The sequence below is a fragment of the Cuculus canorus genome, chromosome 30 (assembly GCF_017976375.1).
Source record: "Cuculus canorus isolate bCucCan1 chromosome 30, bCucCan1.pri, whole genome shotgun sequence".
Lineage (NCBI taxonomy): Eukaryota > Metazoa > Chordata > Aves > Cuculiformes > Cuculidae > Cuculus > Cuculus canorus.
Window position 1 is genome coordinate 772,667 of NC_071430.1, and position 19,734 is coordinate 792,400.

General features: G+C 58.1%; 1 protein-coding gene across 2 annotated transcripts; it reads left to right on the top strand.

The window, feature by feature from the left end:
- The first annotated feature begins 858 nt into the window (after positions 1-858).
- Positions 859-19,638, top strand: LOC104063124 (putative adhesion G protein-coupled receptor E4P). Of its 2 annotated transcripts, none has more exons than XR_008447439.1 (15): positions 859-927; positions 1,931-1,975; positions 4,239-4,315; positions 5,502-5,576; positions 7,633-7,783; positions 9,100-9,213; positions 9,312-9,478; positions 12,428-12,598; positions 12,685-12,879; positions 15,237-15,472; positions 15,639-15,705; positions 16,903-16,994; positions 17,175-17,273; positions 17,344-17,439; positions 19,068-19,110. XR_008447439.1 is itself a non-coding variant. In XM_054051901.1 (15 exons), exons 1-15 carry the CDS (start codon positions 894-896, stop codon positions 19,119-19,121), a joined length of 1,743 nt encoding a protein of 580 aa, XP_053907876.1. In that variant the 5' UTR covers positions 864-893; the 3' UTR covers positions 19,122-19,638. The 2 variants fall into 2 exon arrangements, 1 of the variants encoding a protein (XP_053907876.1); XM_054051901.1 differs by having other exon boundaries at positions 864-927; positions 17,105-17,273; positions 19,068-19,638.
- Positions 19,639-19,734: the final 96 nt, after the last annotated feature.

The window sequence follows — 19,734 nt, forward strand, 5'->3', positions numbered from 1 at the left end:
ATGGGGATGAGACCATGGGGTTGATGTCTCCAGGAAGGGACCCATATGTCTGGGCAGGGATGAGACCATGGGGTTGATGTCTCCAGGTTGAAGTCTCCAAGAAAGGACACAGTTGTCCAGATGGGGATGAGACCATGGAGTTGATGTCTCCAGGAAGGGACTCAGGTGTCCAAATGGAGATGAGACCATGGGGTTGGCATCTCCAGGAAGGGACCCAGGTGTCCAGGTGGAGATGAGACCATGGGGTTGATGTCTCCATGAAGAGACCCAGATGTCTGGGCAGGGATGAGACCATGGGGTTGATGTCTCCAGGTTGAAGTCTCCAAGAAAGGACTCAGTTGTCCAGATGGGGATGAGACCATGGGGTTGACATCTCCAGGAATGAGACCCATATGTCTGGGTGGAGATGAGACCATGGGGTTGATGTCTCCAGGAGGGGACCCAGATGTCCATATGGGGATGAGACCATGGGGTTGATGTCTCCAGGAAGGGACCCAGGTGTCCAGATGGAGATGAGACCATGGGGTTGACATCTCCAGGGATGAGACCATGGGGTTGATGTCTCCAGGAGGGGACCCAGATGTCCAGATGGAGATGAGACCATGGGGTTGATGTCTCCAGGTTGATGTCTCCATGAAGGGACCCAGTTGTCCAGGTGGGAACGAGGCCACGGGGTCAACATCTCCAAGGGAACCCAAGCGGGGGGAGCCCCACCACCACTGTTGGGTGCTATGAGCACCCTCCGGCCTCAGCCCACACCGCGAGGGTGGAGGGATGGGTCGAGGGGGAAGTGGTTTTTGGGGCTGCTCAGTGGTTTCGGGGCCATCCGGCGCCGCTTCCGTCTGCCACCGGCACCGCGGGGACAACGGGGGTCCCCTCTTCTGTCTCCCATCATGGGATGTCCCCCCCCCAACGCCTTATTCTGGGGTGAGTTGTTCCCTACCCTCCCCCCCCCCCAACCTGGCGGGTATTTTGGGGTGAAACAGTGGGAAAAGGGAAACTGAGGCACAGATGGAAATTCATCAGGGCTGTAAGAGCAGCAGCGCAAAACAGCCCAAAATGGGATGAAATTGCCCCAAAATGGGATTTCTGGAGCCAAGGGGGGGGGGTTAAGCTCTTAAATGGGGGGGGGGGAGACCTTAAATGGTGAGTTTGGCTTTGGGGGGGGGTAGAGGTTGAACCCCAAAATGGGCTTTTGAGCCCCAAAAACAGAAGGGTTTGAGCCCCGAGGGGGGAGGGTTGAGCCCCAAAAAAGGGGAATTGAGGCCCCAAAAGAGGAATTGAGTCCCAAAAAAGGGGGGGGTAGGGGGGGGGTGACCCCTCCTGGGGGGGGGGGGGGGAGTTCCCCAAAAGAGGTTCTGAGCTCTCATATGGGTGGAGTGAACCCCAAAAGGAGGGATTTAACCCCAAAAAGGAGGGATTTAACCCCAAAAGGGAGGAATTTAACCCCAAAAAGGAGGGATTTAACCCCAAAAAGGAGGGATTTGACCCCAAAAAGGAGGGATTTGACCCCCCCAAAAGAAGATTTGGAGCCCTAATGGGGGGGTTTGAAGCCCCTAAATGAGATGTTGAACCCCAAAAAGGGGGGGTCAGCCCCAAAAAAGGGGAGATTTAGCCCCGATGGGGGAAGACTGAGCCCCAAAAGGAGGGCGTTGAGCCCCCAAAAGAAGGGGTTCACCCCACAACAGAGCCCCAAAAGGGGATGTTTACCCCCAAAAGGGGGAGTTGAGCCCCAAAATGATGGTTTGACCCCCCCAAAAAGGGGATATTGAGAAATGAAAGTGGAGTTGGAGCTTCCCCCCCCCCCCCAAAAAAAAGAGGGGTTTGACCCCCAAAAGTGGGGTTGGAGACCTATGAGGGAGTGGAAATTGGGGGGGGGGGGGAAATCTGGGGTGCTGATGGCCCCCTGTGCCCCCCCCCCCCCCCCCAGGGCTGTGCCACCTCCTGAGCCTCTTCCCCCAGAACTACCAAACGAGTGTGGGGGGGGCGGGGGGGGTTTGGGGGGGCTCTGAGGGGTTGGGAGGTCTGGGGGGGGTTTGGGGGGCTCTGAGGGGTTGGGAGGTCTGGGGGGGTTTGGGGGGGCTCTGAGGGGTTGGGAGGTCTGGGGGGGTTTGGGGGGCTCTGAGGGGTTGGGAGGTTTGGGGGGGTTTGGGGGGGCTCTGAGGGGTTGGGGGGTCTGGGGGGGTTTGGGGGGCTCTGAGGGGTCGGGAGGTCTGGGGGGGTTTGGGGGGGCTCTGAGGGGTTGGGGGGGTCTGGGGGGGCTCTGAGGGGTTGGGAGGTCTGGGGGGGTTTGGGGGGGCTGTGAGGGGTTGGGAGGTCTGGGGGGTTTTGGGGGGCTCTGAGGGGTAGGGAGGTTTGGGGGGGTTTGGGGGGGCTCTGAGGGGTAGGGAGGTTTGGGGGGGGTTTGGGGGGCTCTGAGGGGTAGGGAGGTTTGGGGGGGTTTGGGGGGGCTCTGAGGGGTTGGGAGGTCTGGGGGGGGGGTTTGGGGGGCTCTGAAGGGTTGGGGGGGGTTTGGGGGGGCTCTGAGGGCTTGGGAGGTCTGGGGGGGTTTGGGGGGGGCTGTGAGGGGCTCTGAGCGATTGGGGGGGGTTGGGGGGGCTCTGAGGGGCTGTGAGAGATTGGGGGGCTGTGAAGGGGGGGCTGTGAGGACTTGGGGGGCTGTGAGAGATTGGGGAGCGTTGGGGGGGTCACAGCAGGACAAGGGGGGGATCAGGCTCAGCCCTGGGTCCTGCCCCCCCCTTGTCCCCCCTTTTGCTTCCCCTTGGCCCCCCTCTGTCCTCCATGTCCCCCCTTTGCCCCCCATGTTCCTTCCCTGTCCCCTCACATCCCTTCACCATTTCCCCCATGTCCCCCCATGTCCCCCCTTTCCCCCACGTCTCCCCCTTTTATCCCCCCCATGTCCCCCCATGTCCCCCCTTTCCCCCATGTCTCCCCCTTTTATCCCCCCATGTCCTCCCATATCCCCCCTCTTTCCCCCCACGTCTCCCCCTTTTGTCCCCCCATGTCCCCCCCTTTCCCCCATGTCCCCCCCTTTTATCCCCCCTTTTGTCCCCCCATGTCCCCCCTTTCCCCCATGTCCCCCCCTTTTATCCCCCCCATGTCCCCCCATGTCCCCCCCTTTCCCCCATGTCCCCCCCTTTTATCCCCCCCTTTTGTCCCCCCATGTTCCCCCTCTTTCCCCCCACATCTCCCCCTTTTGTCCCCCCCTTTCTCCCCACATCTCCCCCTTTTGTCCCCCCCATGTTCTCCCATGTCCCCCCCTTTTATCCCCCCCATGTCCCCCCCTTTCCCCCACGTCTCCCCCTTTTGTCCCCTCATGTCCCCCCTCTTTCCCCCCCACATCTCCCCTTTTGTCCCCCCATGTCCCCCCCTTTCCCCCATGTCCCCCACTTTTATCCCCCCCTTTTGTCCCCCTTTTATCCCCCCTCTTTCCCCCCATGTCCCCCCCTTTTATCCCCCCCTTTTGTCCCCCCATGTCCCCCCATTTTCCCCCATGTCCCCCCCTTTTGTCCCCCCCATGTCCCCCCCATGTCCTCCCATGTTCCCCTCCTTTCCCCATGTCTCCCCTTTTGTCCCCCCTCTTTTGTCCCCCCCACGTCCCCCCTTTTGTCCCCCCATGTCCCCCCCTTTCCCTCATGTCTCCTTCTTTTATCCACCCCATGTCCCCCCCCTTCCCCCACGTCTCCCCCTTTTATCCCCCCATGTCCCCCCTCTTTCCCCCCATGTCCCCCCCTTTTATCCCCCCCTTTTGTCCCCCCACGTCCCCCCTCTTTCCCCCCACATCTCCCCCCATGTCCCCCCCTTTCCCCCCACATCTCCCCCTTTTGTCCCCCCACGTCCCCCCTCTTTCCCCCCACATCTCCCCCCATGTCCCCCCCTTTCCCCCCACATCTCCCCCTTTTGTCCCCCCCACGTCCCCCCCCTTTCCCCCCCCACATCTCCCCCCATGTCCCCCCCTTTTCCCCCCACATCTCCCCCCATGTCCCCCCCTTTCCCCCCCCCCGCCCCCCCAGTTCCCTGCGCCCCCCCCCCAGCGGTGCTCCCTGCGCAGCTGCTGCCTGCGGTGGTCCAACGCCCCCCCGACCCCCTCCACCACCCCCTCCCCGGGTAAGGGGGGGCCAAACACCCCATTTTCCTTCCCCCCCCCCTTTAACCCTTTATCCCCCATTTGGACCCCACACCCTCATTGTGGGGGTGATGACCCCCCCGAGAGGCCCCAAACTGACCCAAATGCACAGAGTTCAGCCCCAAAGCGAAGCCCACGTGCAGAGTCCCCAGCGCGGAGGAGGCCACGAGCGCCTGCGGGGACCCCCGGGTGCGGACAGACGGACGGACGGACGGAGGGATGGGGGACAGACAGACAGACGGACGGGAGGAGGAATGGACAGACGGATGGACGGGAGGAGGGTTGGATGGAAGGACAGACGGACAAGAGGAGGAATGGACAGACGGATGGACAGAAGGAGGGTTGGATGGAGGGACAGATGGAGGGACAGACGGACAAGAGGAGGAATGGACAGAGGGAGGGACAGATGGATGGACAGAAGGAGGGTTGGATGGAAGGACAGACAGACAGACGGAAGAAGGGTTGGATGGAGGGACAGACAGAAGAGAGGAGGAACGGACAGACGGATGGACAGGAGGAGGGTTGGATGGAGGGACAGACAGACAGAAGGAGGAATGGACAGACGGATGGACAGGAGGAGGGTTGGATGGAGGGACAGACGGAGGGACAGATGGACAAGAGGAGGAATGGACAGATGGAGGGACAGATGGAGAGTTGGATGGAGGGACAGACAGATGGACAGACAGAAGGAGGGTTGGATGGAAGGACAGACAGACAGATGGAAGAAGGGTTGGATGGAGGGACAGGCAGAAGAGAGGAGGAACGGACAGACGGATGGACAGGAGGAGAGTTGGACGGAGGGACAGACGGACAAGAGGAGGAATGGACAGACGGATGGACGGAAGGAGGGTTGGATGGAGGGACAGACAGACAGATGGAAGGAGGGTTGGATGGAGGGACAGATGGACAGACAGATGGACAGAAGGAGGAGTGGACAGACGGATGGATAGAAGGAGGGTTGGATGGAGGGACAAACGGACAGACAGATGGACGGACAGAAGGGGGGTTGGACGGAGGGACAGACGGACGGAAGGAGGGAGGGATGGAGAAACGGATGGAAAGCAGGACAGACGGACAAGAGTGATGAAGAGACAGAAGGAGAGATGGAAGGAGGGACGAATGGATGGACAAAAGGAAGGATAAAGGGGTAGAAGGACGGATGGACGGAGGGACAGACAAACGGACAGGAGGAGGGCTGGATGGAGGGACAGACGGATGAACAGAAGGACAGAAGGAGGGAAGGAGGGACAGACGGAAGACTGGTGGGACAGAGGGAGGGATGGACGGCAGGAGAGGTGTGGGGACAGACAGACGGACAGCGGGAAGGAGGGACGGACAGACAGACAGACAGACGGCGGCTCTCCTGCCCCCCCAGACCCCCTCCGGCGCCTCCAGCTGCTTTCGGCACCTCCTGAACGCCTGCGCGGAGCCAACGCCGGAGAACCTGCAGGTAACACGCGAGCACACGCGTGTCCCGTGTTCACCCCCACACGCGTGTGCGCTCCCCCCGTGGCCCCTGTGTCCATCCCCTCTCCATCCGTCTCCATCCCATCTCCATCCCATCTCCATCCATCTCCATCCCATCTCCATCCCATCTCCATCCATCTCCATCCATCTCCATCCCATCTCCATCCCATCTCCATCCATCTCCATCCATCTCCATCCCATCTCCATCCCATCTCCATCCATCTCCATCCCATCTCCATCCATCTCCATCCATCTCTATCCCATCTCCATCCATCTCCATCCATCTCCATCCATCTCCATCCCGTGTCCATCCTGAGTCCATCCTGTGTCCATCCCCTCTCCATCCATCTCCATCCCATCTCCATCCATCTCCATCCCATCTCCATCCCATCTCCATCCCATCTCCATCCATCTCCATCCATCTCTATCCCATCTCCATCCCATCTCCATCCATCTCCATCCATCTCCATCCCATCTCCATCTATCTCCATCCATCTCCATCCTGAGTCCATCCCGTGTCCATCCCGTGTCCATCCCATCTCCATCCATCTCCATCCCATCTCCATCCCATCTCCATCCCATCTCCATCCCATCTCCATCCCGTCTCCATCCCATCTCCATCCCATCTCCATCCCATCTCCATCCATCTCCATCCATCTCCATCCATCTCCATCCCATCTCCATCCATCTCCATCCATCTCCATCCCATCTCCATCCATCTCCATCCATCTCCATCCCATCTCCATCTATCTCCATCCATCTCCATCCTGAGTCCATCCCGTGTCCATCCCGTGTCCATCCCATCTCCATCCATCTCCATCCCATCTCCATCCCATCTCCATCCCATCTCCATCCCATCTCCATCCCGTCTCCATCCCATCTCCATCCCATCTCCATCCCATCTCCATCCATCTCCATCCATCTCCATCCATCTCCATCCCATCTCCATCCATCTCCATCCATCTCCATCCCATCTCCATCCATCTCCATCCATCTCCATCCCATCTCCATCTATCTCCATCCATCTCCATCCTGAGTCCATCCCGTGTCCATCCCGTGTCCATCCCATCTCCATCCATCTCCATCCCATCTCCATCCCATCTCCATCCCATCTCCATCCCATCTCCATCCCATCTCCATCCCGTCTCCATCCCATCTCCATCCCATCTCCATCCCGTGTCCATCCCGTCTCCATCCTGTGTCCATCCCGTGTCCATCCCATCTCCATCCCATCTCCATCCCATCTCCATCCCATCTCCATCCCGTGTCCATCCCATGTCCATCCCATCTCCATCCCATCTCCATCCCATCTCCATCCCGTGTCCATCCCGTGTCCATCCCGTGTCCATCCCGTGTCCATCCCATCTCCATCCATCTCCATCCCATCTCCATCCCATCTCCATCCATCTCCATCCCATCTCCATCCATCTCCATCCCATCTCCATCCCATCTCCATCCATCTCCATCCCGTGTCCATCCCGTGTCCATCCCGTGTCCATCCCATCTCCATCCCGTGTCCATCCCGCGTCCATCCCGTGTCCATCCCGTGTCCATCCCGTGTCCATCCCGTGTCCATCCCATCGTGTCCATCCCATCTCCACCCCGTGTCCATCCCGTGTCCATCCCGTGTCCATCCCGTGTCCATCCCATCTCCATCCATCTCCATCCCATCTCCATCCCATCTCCATCCCATCTCCATCCATCTCCATCCCGTGTCCATCCCGTGTCCATCCCGTGTCCATCCCATGTCCATCCCGTGTCCATCCCGCATCCATCCCGTGTCCATCCCGTGTCCACCCCGTGTCCATCCCGTGTCCATCCCGTGTCCATCCATCTCCATCCATCTCCATCCATCTCCATCCCATCTCCATCCCGTGTCCATCCCGTGTCCATCCCGTGTCCATCCCATCTCCACCCCGTGTCCATCCCGTGTCCATCCCGTGTCCACCCCGTGTCCATCCCGTGTCCACCCCGTGTCCATCCCGTGTCCACCCCGTGTCCACCCCGTGTCCCCCCTGACCCCCCGTGTTCCGGCGCAGGCTCTGCTCGGGGCGGTTCAGGATATGTCCCGGGAGGCGCTCGGCCCGGACCGCACTGCGCTTCTGTTTCTCAGCACCGAAGCCCTCGTGCTGCAAACGGCCCTTCGGGGTTCGGCCTCTGCGCCCCTCAGCTTCAACACCACCGTCATGGGTACCTCAGCACCCCCGCAGGGACCCCCGAAAGCATGAAGGCCCCCCAAAAAACCTTTGCAGCCCCCCCCAAAACCATGGCAGCCCCCTAAAACCATGGCAGCCCCCTAAAACCATGGCAGCAGCCCCCCCAAAAACCCTTGCAATGCCCCAAATCCTTGCAGCCCCCCTAAAAGCTTTGCAGCCCCTCAAAAGCTTTGCAGCCCCCCAAAACCTTTGCAGCCCCCGCAAATCCTTGCAGCCCCTCAAGAACCCCCTTGGTGGCCTCCCCAAGAACCCCAAGAACCCCAAGAACCCCAAGAACCAGCTTGGTGGCCACCCCAAGAACCCCAAGAACCCCAAGAACCAGCTTGGTGGCCACCCCAAGAACCCCAAGAACCCCAAGAACCAGCCTGGTGGCCTCCCCAAGAACCCCAAGAACCCCAAGAACCAGCTTGGTGGCCTCCCCAGGAACCCCAAGAACCCCAAGAACCAGCTTGGTGGCCTCCCCAAGAACCCCAAGAACCCCAAGAACCAGCTTGGTGGCCTCCCCAGGAACCCCAAGAACCCCAAGAACCAGCTTGGTGGCCTCCCCAGGAACCCCAAGAACCCCAAGAACCAGCTTGGTGGCCTCCCCAAGAACCCCAAGAACCCCAAGAACCCCAAGAACCAGCCTGGTGGCCTCCCCAAGAACCCCAAGAACCCTAAGAACCCCCTTGGTGGCCTCCCCAAGAACTCCAAGAACCCCAAGAACCCCAAGAACCACCTTGGTGGCCTCCCCAAGAACCCCAAGAACCCCAAGAACCCCAAGAACCCCAAGAGCCCCAAGAACCCCAAGAACCCCAAGAGCCCCAAGATCCAGCTTGGTGGCCTCCCCAAGAACCACAAGAACCCCAAGAACCACAAGAACCACCTTGGTGGCCACCCCAAGAACCCCAGGAACCCCAAGAACCCCAAGAACCACCTTGGTGGCCTCCCCAAGAACCCCAAGAACCCCATGAACCCCAAGAACCACCTTGGTGGCCTCCCCAAGAACCCTAAGAACCCCAAGAACCCCAAGAACCACCTTGGTGGCCTCCCCAAGAACCCCAAGAACCCCCTGGTGGCCTCTCCAAGAACCCAAAGAACCCCAAGAACCAGCCTGGTGGCCTCCCCAGGAACCCCAAGAACCCCAAGAACCCCCTTGGTAGCCTCCCCAAGAACCCTAAGAACCCCAAGAACCCCAAGAACCAGCTTGGTGGCATCTCCCTATCCACCCTCTGGGCTCTGCGTGAGCCCTATGGCCCCCAAAGTAGGTTAAGAAACCCCCCAAAAAGCCTTTTTTTCCCCCCAAATCAGAAGCCGTGGTGGAGGTGGTGCAGGACAAGTGCCCTCAGGTCACGCTGGTGCTGGTGGTGGGAGAGCAGAACCTGACCATCAGCTGCCAGGAGGTGGTGAGCATCGCCCAGGCAGGTACGGCCACGGCGCCGCTGAGAAAGGAAAAGCTCAAACCCCCCCAAATTTGGTGGTTTTGGGGTGGTTCTTTGGTTTTGACCCGGTTCTTCTTGCAGGCACACGGGCGGTGGCCTTCATCGTCTACAAAGAGGTGGAGAAGGTGCTGAGCGACGTCGCGGATCTGCACCGGGAAAGGCTCAACTCCCGCGTGGTGGGAGGCACCGTGGGGAAACCTGGGGTGACCTTCAACGTGCCCTTCAACATCAGCCTGCGGCACCTCACGGTGGGTGGTGGGGTCTTGGGGGGCTTCACGGGCACTTGGGGGGCTGCGAGGGGTGGGGATGTCCCCACAACATCCGTCTCTCTACGTTGGAGAGAGATGGGTCGGATGGGCGGACGTTGAGGTGGAGAAGAAACCGGTTGGGTGGTCGTATTCCAAGAGCGGTGGCCAACGGCCCCAAGTCCCGATGGAGATCCACCACCGGTGGTGACCCTCGAGGGTCCCTACTGGGACAGCGCTGTTTGATATCTCCATCAATGATCTCGACAGTGAGATCGAGGGCGTCCTCAGCCCGTTTGGAGGTGACCCCAAGCCCAGGGGGGCAGTTCCACACCAGAAGGATGAGATATCACCCAGAGGGACCTCTGGATGGAGAAGTGGGGCTGGAGAACCTCAGGAGGTTCCTCGAGGCCACGGGCAAGGTCCTACCCCTGGGTCGGGGCGGTTTCCATCCAGGATGGGGGATGATGGGATGGAGAGCAGCCCTGAGGAGAAGGACTTGGGGTGGGATGAAGGGGAACGGCGACAAACTGGAGAGGAGAAGATTTGGGGCTGGACTTAAGGAGGAACTTCTTCACCGTGAGGTTGAAGAACCCCTGGCCCAGGTTCCCAGAGGAGCCGTGGCTGCCCCATCCCTGGAGATGCTCACGGCCAGGTTGGATGGGGCTCGGAGCTCCTGATCCGGTGGGAGGTGTCCCCGTGGCAGGGGTGGCACCGGATGAGCTTTGAGGTCCCTTCCAACCCAACCCATCCTATAGAAGGGATTTACACCAGGAAGGCTTTGGCACGAGGAACGCAACACGGTTGGTGGCACCAAAGAACGTCGGCCCAACTCATGGTGGGGTTGACCTCAGGGATCTCCAAGGTGCAAATGTGGAGTGTGGGGATGGGAAATTTGGAGTGAATCCTCATCCCGGGGTCGATTAGGGGTTGGTGCATCCTTGTCTTGGTCCCAATCTGGACCCAGGGTCAATCCAGACTTGGAGCATCCCCGTCCTGATGGAAATCCAGATGTGGTAGATCCCCATCTTGGTCCAAATCTGGATCCAGGGTCAATCCAGACTTGGTGTGTCCCCATCCTGATGGAAATCCAGATGTGGTACGTCCCCATCTTGGTCCCAATCTGGATCCAGGGTCAATCCAGACTTGGTGCATCCCCATCCTATTGGAAATCCAGATGTGGTACGTCCCCATCTTGGTCCAAATCTGGATCCAGGGTCAATCCAGACTTGGAGCATCTCCATCCTGATGGAAATCCAGATGTGGTACGTCCCCATCTTGGTCCAAATCTGGAGCCAGGGTCAATCCAGACTTGGAGCATCTCCGTCCCAGGGTGCAAATCTGGATCTTGTGCAAATTTTGGGTCTCTGCATCCCAATCCAGGTGCAAATCTGGATCCTGGTGCAAATTTGGATCCTGGTCAAATTTGGGGTTGGTGCATCCTCCTCACGGTCCAAATCCAGATCTGGTGTTCATTTGGGACCAGTGCCTCCCCATCCTGACGCTAATCCGGATCCTGTGCAAATCTGGGGTCAATGTATTCCCATCCCGGTGTAAATCCGGATCCTGTGCAAATCTGGGGTCAATATATTCCCATCCCGGTGTAAATCCGGATCCTGTGCAAATCTGGGGTCAATATATTCCCACCCCGGTGTAAATCCGGATCCTGTGCAAATCTGGGGTCAATATATTCCCACCCCGGTGTAAATCCGGATCCTGTGCAAATCTGGGGTCAATATATTCCCACCCCGGTGTAAATCCGGATCCTGTGCAAATCTGGGGTCAATGTATTCCCATCCCGGTGTAAATCCGGATCCTGTGCAAATCTGGGGTCAATATATTCCCACCCCGGTGTAAATCCGGATCCTGTGCAAATCTGGGGTCAATGTATTCCCATCCCGGTGTAAATCCGGATCCTGCGCAAATCTGGGGTCAATGTATTCCCATCCCGGTGTAAATCCGGATCCTGTGCAAATCTGGGGTCAATATATTCCCACCCCGGTGTAAATCCGGATCCTGTGCAAATCTGGGGTCAATGTATTCCCATCCCGGTGTAAATCCGGATCCTGTGCAAATCTGGGGTCAATGTATTCCCATCCCGGTGTAAATCCGGATCCTGTGCAAATCTGGGGTCAATATATTCCCACCCCGGTGTAAATCTGGATCCTGTGCAAATCTGGGGTCAATGTATTCCCATCCCGGTGTAAATCCGGATCCTGTGCAAATCTGGGGTCAATGTATTCCCATCCCGGTGTAAATCCGGATCCTGTGCAAATCTGGGGTCAATATATTCCCATCCCGGTGTAAATCCGGATCCTGTGCAAATCTGGGGTCAATGTATTCCCATCCCGGTGTAAATCCGGATCCTGTGCAAATCTGGGGTCAATGTATTCCCATCCCGGTGTAAATCCGGATCCTGTGCAAATCTGGGGTCAATGTATTCCCATCCCGGTGTAAATCCGGATCCTGTGCAAATCTGGGGTCAATGTATTCCCATCCCGGTGTAAATCCGGATCCTGTGCAAATCTGGGGTCAATATATTCCCACCCCGGTGTAAATCCGGATCCTGTGCAAATCTGGGGTCAATGTATTCCCACCCCGGTGTAAATCCGGATCCTGTGCAAATCTGGGGTTGGTGCGCCTCCATCCCGGTGTAAATCCGGATCGTGGTGCAAGACCGGGATCAGGGCGTCCCCACCCTGGTGTAAATTCAAACCCCACATAAATTGAGGGTCGGTGCATCCGAGTCCCGGTGCGAACCTGGATCCCGTGCAAATCTGGAGCCCCCGCATCCCAATCCGGGTGCAAATCCGGATCCGGCTCCAATTCCGGGTGGAGGACATCCCCTCCTGGGTGCAAACCCGAGCCGGCACCTCTGGGTCCTGTTCCGCACCCGCAGCGGTGGTGGAACGGACGCGGTGACTCCACCACGGACCGTGTCGCGCCGCGCAGGCGCTGCGGGCGGGCGAGGAGCCGCGCTGCGTCTCGTGGCAGACGGTGGGCACCGAAGGCCGTTGGACACCCTTGGGCTGCACCCGCGTCGGAGGTGACACCTTCCACTCCATCTGCGCCTGCACCCACTTCTCCACCTTCACCATCCTCACGGCCATCCACCCCGTGACGGTACGGTCCCCTTCCAACACCCGTGTTTGGAGGTGTCCTCTTCCTTCCCCGAAGGTGACGTGTCACGAGGGTGGTGTCGCCCGCAGGAGAGCTTCGCGCTGACGGTGGTGACCTACGTGGGGCTGTCGGTGTCGCTGCTTTGCCTCTTCCTCGCCATCGTCACCTTCGTCCTGTGCCGCTCGCTCTGGAGTGTCAGCGTCACCCTCCACCTCCAGCTCAGCATCTGCCTCTTCGCTGCCGACCTCCTCTTCCTCGTGGCCGTCACCCGCACCACCAACCAGGTATGGGCTCCTCTGGGTCTCCTGGAGCACCTTGGGACCCTCAGGATCTCTTTGAGCTTCTTGGGGTCCCCCTGAGCATCTCGGAGCCTTCAGGATCTCTTTGAGCTTCTTGGGGTCTCCTGGAGCATCATGAGACCTTCAAGGTCTCTTTGAGCTTCTTGGGGTACCCTTGAGCATCTTAGGGCCTTCAAGGTCTCTTTGAGCTTCTTGGGGTCCCCTGGAGCACCTTAGAGCCTTCAGGATCAATTTGAGCTTCTTGGGGTCCTCTGGAGTATCTTGGAGCCTTCAGGATCCCTTTGAGCTTCTTGGGGTCCCCTTGAGCATCTTAGGGCCTTCAGGGTCTCTTTAAGCTTCTTGGGGTCCCCTGGAGCACCTTAGGGCCTTCAGGATCAATTTGAGCTTCTTGGGGTCTCCTGGAGTATCTTGGGGCCTTCAGGGTCTCTTTAAGCTTCTTGGGGTCCCCCTGAGCATCTTGGGGCCTTCAGGATCTCTTTAAGCTTCTTGGGGTCCCCCTGAGCATCTTGGGGCCTTCAGGATCTCTTTAAGCTTCTTGGGGCCCCCTTGAGCATCTTAGGGCCTTCAAGGTCTCTTTGAGCTTCTTGGGGTCCTCTGGAGTATCTTGGAACCTTCAGGATCCCTTTGAGTTTCTTGGGGTCCCCTTGAGCATCTTAGGGCCTTCAAGGTCTCTTTAAGCTTCTTGGGGTCTCCTGGAGCACCTTAGGGCCTTCAGGATCAATTTGAGCTTCTTGGGGTCTCCTGGAGCATCTTGAGGCCTTCAGGATCTCTTTGAGCTTCTTGGGGTCTCCTGGAGCATCTTGAGGCCTTCAGGGTCTCTTTAAGCTTCTTGGGGTCCCCTTGAGCATCTCAGAGCCTTCAGGATCTCTTTGAGTTTCTTGGGGTCCCCTGGAGCATCTCAGAGCCTTCAGGATCTCTTTGAGTTTCTTGGGGTCCCCTGGAGCACCTTAGGGCCTTCAGGATCTCTTTAAGCTTCTTGGGGTCCCCCTGAGCATCTCGGAGCCTTCAGGATCTCTTTGAGTTTCTTGGGGTCCTCTTGAGCATCTTAGAGCCTTCAAGGTCTCTTTGAGCTTCTTGGGGTCCCCTGGAACACCTTAGGGCCTTCAGGATCAATTTGAGCTTCTTGGGGTCTCCTGGAGTATCTTGGGGCCTTCAGGGTCTCTTTAAACTTCTTGGGGTCTCCTGGAGCACCTTAGGGCCTTCAGGATCTCTTTAAACTTCTTGGGGTCCCCTTGAGCATCTCAGGGCCTTCAGGGTCTCTTTGAGCTTCTTGGGGTCTCCTGGAGCATCTTAGGGCCTTCAAGGTCTCTTTAAGCTTCTTGGGGTCCCCTGGAGCACCTTAGGGCCTTCAGGATCAATTTAAGCTTCTTGGGGTCCCCCTGAGCACCTTGGGGCCTTCAGGTTCAATTTGAGCTTCTTGGGGTCCCCTGGAGCATCTTGAGGCCTTCAAGGTCTCTTTGAGCTTCTTGGGGTCTCCTGGAACATCTTGAGGCCTTCAGGATCTCTTTGAGCTTCTTGGGGTCCCCTGGAGCATCTTGAGGCCTTCAGGGTCTCTTTGAGCTTCTTGGGGTCTCCTGGAGCATCTTGAGGCCTTCAAGGTCTCTTTGAGCTTCTTGGGGTCTCCTGGAGCCTCTTGGGGCCTTCAGGGTCTCTTTGAGCTTCTTGGGGTCTCCTGGAGCATCTTGGGGCCTTCAGGGTCTCTTTGAGCTTCTTGGAGCCTCTACAGGGTCCTCAGGATCTCCTTCAGCATTTTGGATTCATCAGGGGCTCCCTGAGCCTCCTTGAGTCCATCAGGGGCTCCTCTGCTCCTCATTTTGCTCCAACCCCAACTCGAAGCCCATTAGTTGAGGTTCTTCAAGGCTGTTGGTTCCCCACTTGCTCTGGGTGGGTGTCAGCACCTGAATTCCAGGATAAAGGAAGCGGAATGGGATGTTCGGAAGTCTCCAGACCAATCTTTGCTCCAAGTGGGTCCACCTAGTTGAGGTTCTTCAGAGCTGGTGGTTCCCATCTCCCTTCAGGTGAGTGAAAGCACCTGAATTAGAGGTTGAACGGGAGATTTGGAGGCCTCACACCACCCTCAAGCAGGTCCACCCACTTGGACTTCCCCAAAGCTGTTGACCCCCTTCTTCCTCTGGGTGGGTGGAGCCATCTATGGCATAGAAGAGACTTTTGGACATCTCCGCTCTGCCCCCAGCCCAAAGCATTTCCACCTCCTTGACGTTCCTCAAGGCCACATTGGGGTGTGTGGAAGATCTCCAAGTACCGGAGATACCACCACCTCCTCCAGGCCACACCGTGCTGCCAACGGGAAGCCTATCATGGCCTTGTTGTCCCCCATCCAGCTGGTGTGTGCCATCACGGCGGGCTTCCTCCACTACCTCTTCCTCGCTTGCTTCGCTTGGATGTTCCTGGAGGGTTTGCACCTCTTCCTCACCATCAGGAACCTGCGTGTCCTCAACTACACCAACGCAAGTCGCTTCAGGAAGAGATACATCTACCCCGTGGGCTACGGCGTGCCGGCCATCGTGGTGGCCATCTCCGCTGCCGTCCATCCTGGCGGTTACGGCACTGAGCGTTAGTGAGTCCCACCAGCGCCTGGGCTGGGCTCCACCACGCTGGGTGGGACCTTTGATGGAGAACGTTGGGCGTTTTGCCTAAACCACCCCAAAAAAAGCGGTGCCGCGGTCTCCAGGTTTGGGGATTTTCACACACGCTTCCCATTTTTCCTGGGGTTTCTTTTCCAGCTGCTGGTTGAGCATGGAGAGACACTTCATCTGGAGCTTCCTTGGCCCCGTCTGTGTCATCGTCCTGGTGGGTGCTTCGCCGCGGGAAGGAGGTGGAAATCGGGAGGAAAAGGAGCAAATTCAGACTTCCCTTTATGGATGGGATTAACAAAGGCTGTGGGCACCCGGGGAGGTCACACCTCAGAGGATCCTGGAATCGTGGAGCTTGGAGAAGCCCTCTAAGATCCACTCCGACCATCAGCCCACCAAACCCTGACCCCAAGTGCCACAGCTCCACGTGTTTTGAACCCCTCCAGGCATGGGGACTCCACCACGTCCCTTCCAACACTTCTCCACTCTTTCCATGAAGGAATCATTCCTAATGTCCAACTTAAAGCTCCCCCGGGGCACCTTGAGGCCATTTCTTCTCATCCATCACTCGTTCCTGGGGAGCAGAGCCCAGCGCCCACCTCACCACAACCTCCTCTCAGGAGCTGCTCAGAGCCATGAGGTCTCCCCTCAGCCTCCTCTTCTCCAGCCCAAACCCCCCTCAGATCCCTCAGCCCTTTCTCCTGCTCTCCAGACCCTTCCCAGCTCCGTTCCCTTCTCCAGATGTTCTCCAGCCCCTCAATGTCCCTCTTGGAGTGAGGAACCCAAACCTGAACCCCGGATTCGAGGTGTGGCCTTCCCAGGGGGACCATCCCTCCCCTGGACCTTCTGGCCACCCCATGGCTGATCCAAGCCGAGATGCTGGTGGCCTTCTTGGCCTCCTGGGCCACTGCTGCCTCACGTTCAGCTGCTGTTGACCAACCCCCTCAGGTCCCTTCCCACCAGGCAGCTCTTCTCCAGGCCTGGAGCGTTGATGGGGTTGATGTGACCCAAGTCCCATCACTTGGTGTGGTTGAACTTCATCCAACTGACCTCAGCCATGGATGCAACCTGGGAGACGCTCCATAGTCCGCTTGAACTGCTGCTTTGGGTCTTTTTTGACCACCTGGTTGCGTTCACCATGGGTTTTTCCACCACCGCCCCCTCTCCACCCCAAATTTACAGCTGTGGCCACAGCTCTTCCCCCATAAATCCCAAATTTCAGCCTTTTCCATCCAAAAAAAAGAGCCGATCCACCTATTTAAGGACAGCGCGGAGCAAACGTCCCCCAGTCTGCGTGTTCTCGGTGAAGGTCACACCCCGGCGCAGAACGTTGACCCTTTTTCACCTCAATTTTCCACCCGGTGGAGCCGAGTTTTGCAAAAATGCCCATTTTTTCCCCTCGCTTTCTGCCCAGGTGAATTTGCTGTTTTTTCTCACCACCCTCTGCACCCTACGGGACAAACTCTCCTCCCTCAACGCCGACGTCACGGCCCTCAAAAGCACCCGGTGGGTTTTGACGTCGGTGGGAATGGCCTTGAGTTCTTCTGAGGAAGAGGAAGAACATCTGGGATGGGCTTTGGGGTGGTAAAGGAGAGCGAAATCGGGCGTTCCGTCAGGTTGATGACGTTCAAGGCGCTGGCGCACATCTGCATCCTGGGCTGCACGTGGGGCCTTGGCTTTCTGCAGGTCCAGGCGGACAATATCGCGGTGGCCTTCATCTTCACCATCGTCAACAGCTTGCAAGGAGCCTTCATCTTCCTCGTGCACTGCGTCCTCAACCGGCAGGTGAAGATCCGGCTGGGGGGAAAGGGGGGGTGGGGACACTCGGGGACACAGCTCTGGGTGCCGTCCACAGGTGATGGAGCAGTACCGGCGTTGGGTGAGGGCACTGGGGCGACAAGAGCAGCCCCAGGAGATGCCCACCACCGAGATCAACATCTCCGGGGTCACCGTAAGGGCACCGCAATGCCTGGGTCGTTCGTGGGGTGTTGGGTGGGCACTTGGGTCTCCATGGGGGGGTGTTGGGTGGATATCTGGGTCTCCATGGGCTGTTGGGTGGGCTCTTGGATCTCTATGGGGTGTTGGGTGGGTATCTGAGTCTCCATGGGGTTTTGGGTGGGCACTGGGGTCTCCATAGGGTGTTGGATGGGCACTTGGGTCTCCATGGGGGGGCATTGGGTGGGTATCTGGGTCTCCATGGGGTTTTGGGTGGGCACTTGGGTCTCCATGGGGGGCATTGGGTGGGCACTTGGGTCTTCATAGGGTGTTGGGTGGGCTCTTGGGTCTCCATGGGGTGTTGGGTGGGTATCTGGGTCTCCATGGGGTGTTGGGTGGGCACTTGGGTCTCCATGGGGTTTTGAGTGGGCATTTGGGTCTCCATGGGGGCTGTTGGGTGGGCACTTGGGTCTCCATGGGGTGTTGGGTGGGCATTTGGGTCTCCATGGGGTGTTGGGTGGGCATTTGGGTCTCCATGGGATGTTGGTGGGCACTTGGGTCTCCATAGGATGTTGGTGGGCACTTGGGTCTCCATGGTGTGTTGGGTGGGTATCTGAGTCTCCATGGGGTGTTGGGTGGGCACTTGGGTCTCCATGGGGTGTTGGGTGGGTATCTGGGTCTCCATGGGGTTTTGAGTGGGCACTTGGGTCTCCATGGGGGGGGGCGTTGGGTGGGTATCTGGATCTCCATGGAGTGTTGGGTGGATATCTGAGTCTCCATGGGGAGTTGGGTGGGCTCTTGGGTCTCCATGGGGTGTTGGGTGGGCACTTGGGTCTCCATGGAGTGTTGGGTGGGTATCTGAGTCTCCATGGGATGTTGGGTGGGCTCTTGGGTCTCCATGGGGTGTTGGGTTGGTATCTGGGTCTCCATGGGGTGTTGGGTGGGCACTTGGGTCTCCATGGGGTGTTGGGTGGGCATCTCGGTCCTTCTGGGGACTGGGTGGGCACTTCAGCGTCCATCAGGTGTTGGGTGGGTATTTGGGTTCTTCTGAGGGCTGAGTGGGCACTTGGGTCTCCATGGGGTGTTGGATGGACATTTGGGTCCCTGTGAGGTGCTGGGTGGGCACCTAAACATCTGGGGCCCAGTAGGGTCTTGGGTTGACCTTTGGGTCTCCATGAGGTACTGGGTGGGCACCCAAACATCTGGGGCCCAGTATGGTCTTGGGTTGACCTTTGGGTCATTGTGAGGTGCTGGGTGGGCACCCAAACAAACATCTGGGGCCCAGTAGGGTGTTGGGTTGACCTTTGGGTCCTTGTGACATACTGGGTGGGCACCCAAAGAAACATCTGGGGTCCAGTAGGGTCTTGGGTTGACCTTTGGGTCTCCATGAGGTGCTGGGTGGGCACCCAAAGAAACATCTGGGGCCCAGTAGGGTCTTGGGTTGACCTTTGGGTCTCCATGAGCTGCTGGGTGGGCACCCAAACATCTGGGGTCCTCTGGTTGCCTCCGAAAGGATGTGGTCGCCTGAACCCCAAGGTTCTTGGAGGCCTAGCAAGGAACCTCCAGCTTTCTAAGCCCCATTTTGGCCTCGTTTCACCCCAACGTGACCTCGTTTCACCCCAACGCGGTTCTTTTCACCCCCAGGAAGGGGAGAGGTCACAGAGCCGCAGCACCCAGGGCTGCGCTTGGGAGAAGTGACGGCAGACGCCGAAGCACCTTCCTGACCTCAGCCTGGCCTCGATTCTGCCCCAACGCTCTCAAGACCTCTCCACGTCGCACGTTACGGGATTTTTTTTTCATCTCCGATTTAGGAGTCCGGTCAAAAAGTGAGAAGTTCTTCTTTAAATTCCAGAAGATAAAGAGGGAAAAAGATCCGCACGTTACGCTCCTTCCGTTGAAGTCAACGTAGACCCTTCCCGTTGGCTCTCCGCGTCTTTTGGGCTCAAATTTGATGAGCTTCGTTGTTGCTTTTATCACCGATGTTTGAGTTCCTCCAACATTTGAGTTCCTCCAATGTTTGAGTTCCTCCAATCTTTGAGTTCCTCCAGTCTTTGAGTTCCTCCAATGTTTGAGTTCCTCCAATCTTTGAGTTCCTCCAGTCTTTGAGTTCCTCCAATCTTTGAGTTCCTCCAATGTTTGAGTTCCTCCAATCTTTGAGTTCCTCCAATCTTTGAGTTCCTCCATTTGTTCGATCACGGAATGGAACCGGAGACGTCAAACGCTCTTTGCGGGGTATTTCCATCTCAGGTGACATTGAGTCCAATGGGGACCATTGATTTATTGGGGGCCAAAAAACCCAAAAAAAGGACCG

Bases quoted from the DNA above. Each gene is read 5' to 3' on its own strand.
- LOC104063124 (XM_054051901.1), top strand. From the start codon at position 894: ATGGGATGTCCCCCCCCCAACGCCTTATTCTGGG. The intron at 4,316-5,501 runs GTGCGGACAGAC...CTGCCCCCCCAG, and splicing joins GCGCCTGCGGGGACCCCCGG to ACCCCCTCCGGCGCCTCCAG. The intron at 17,274-17,343 runs GTGAAGATCCGG...TGCCGTCCACAG, and splicing joins ACTGCGTCCTCAACCGGCAG to GTGATGGAGCAGTACCGGCG.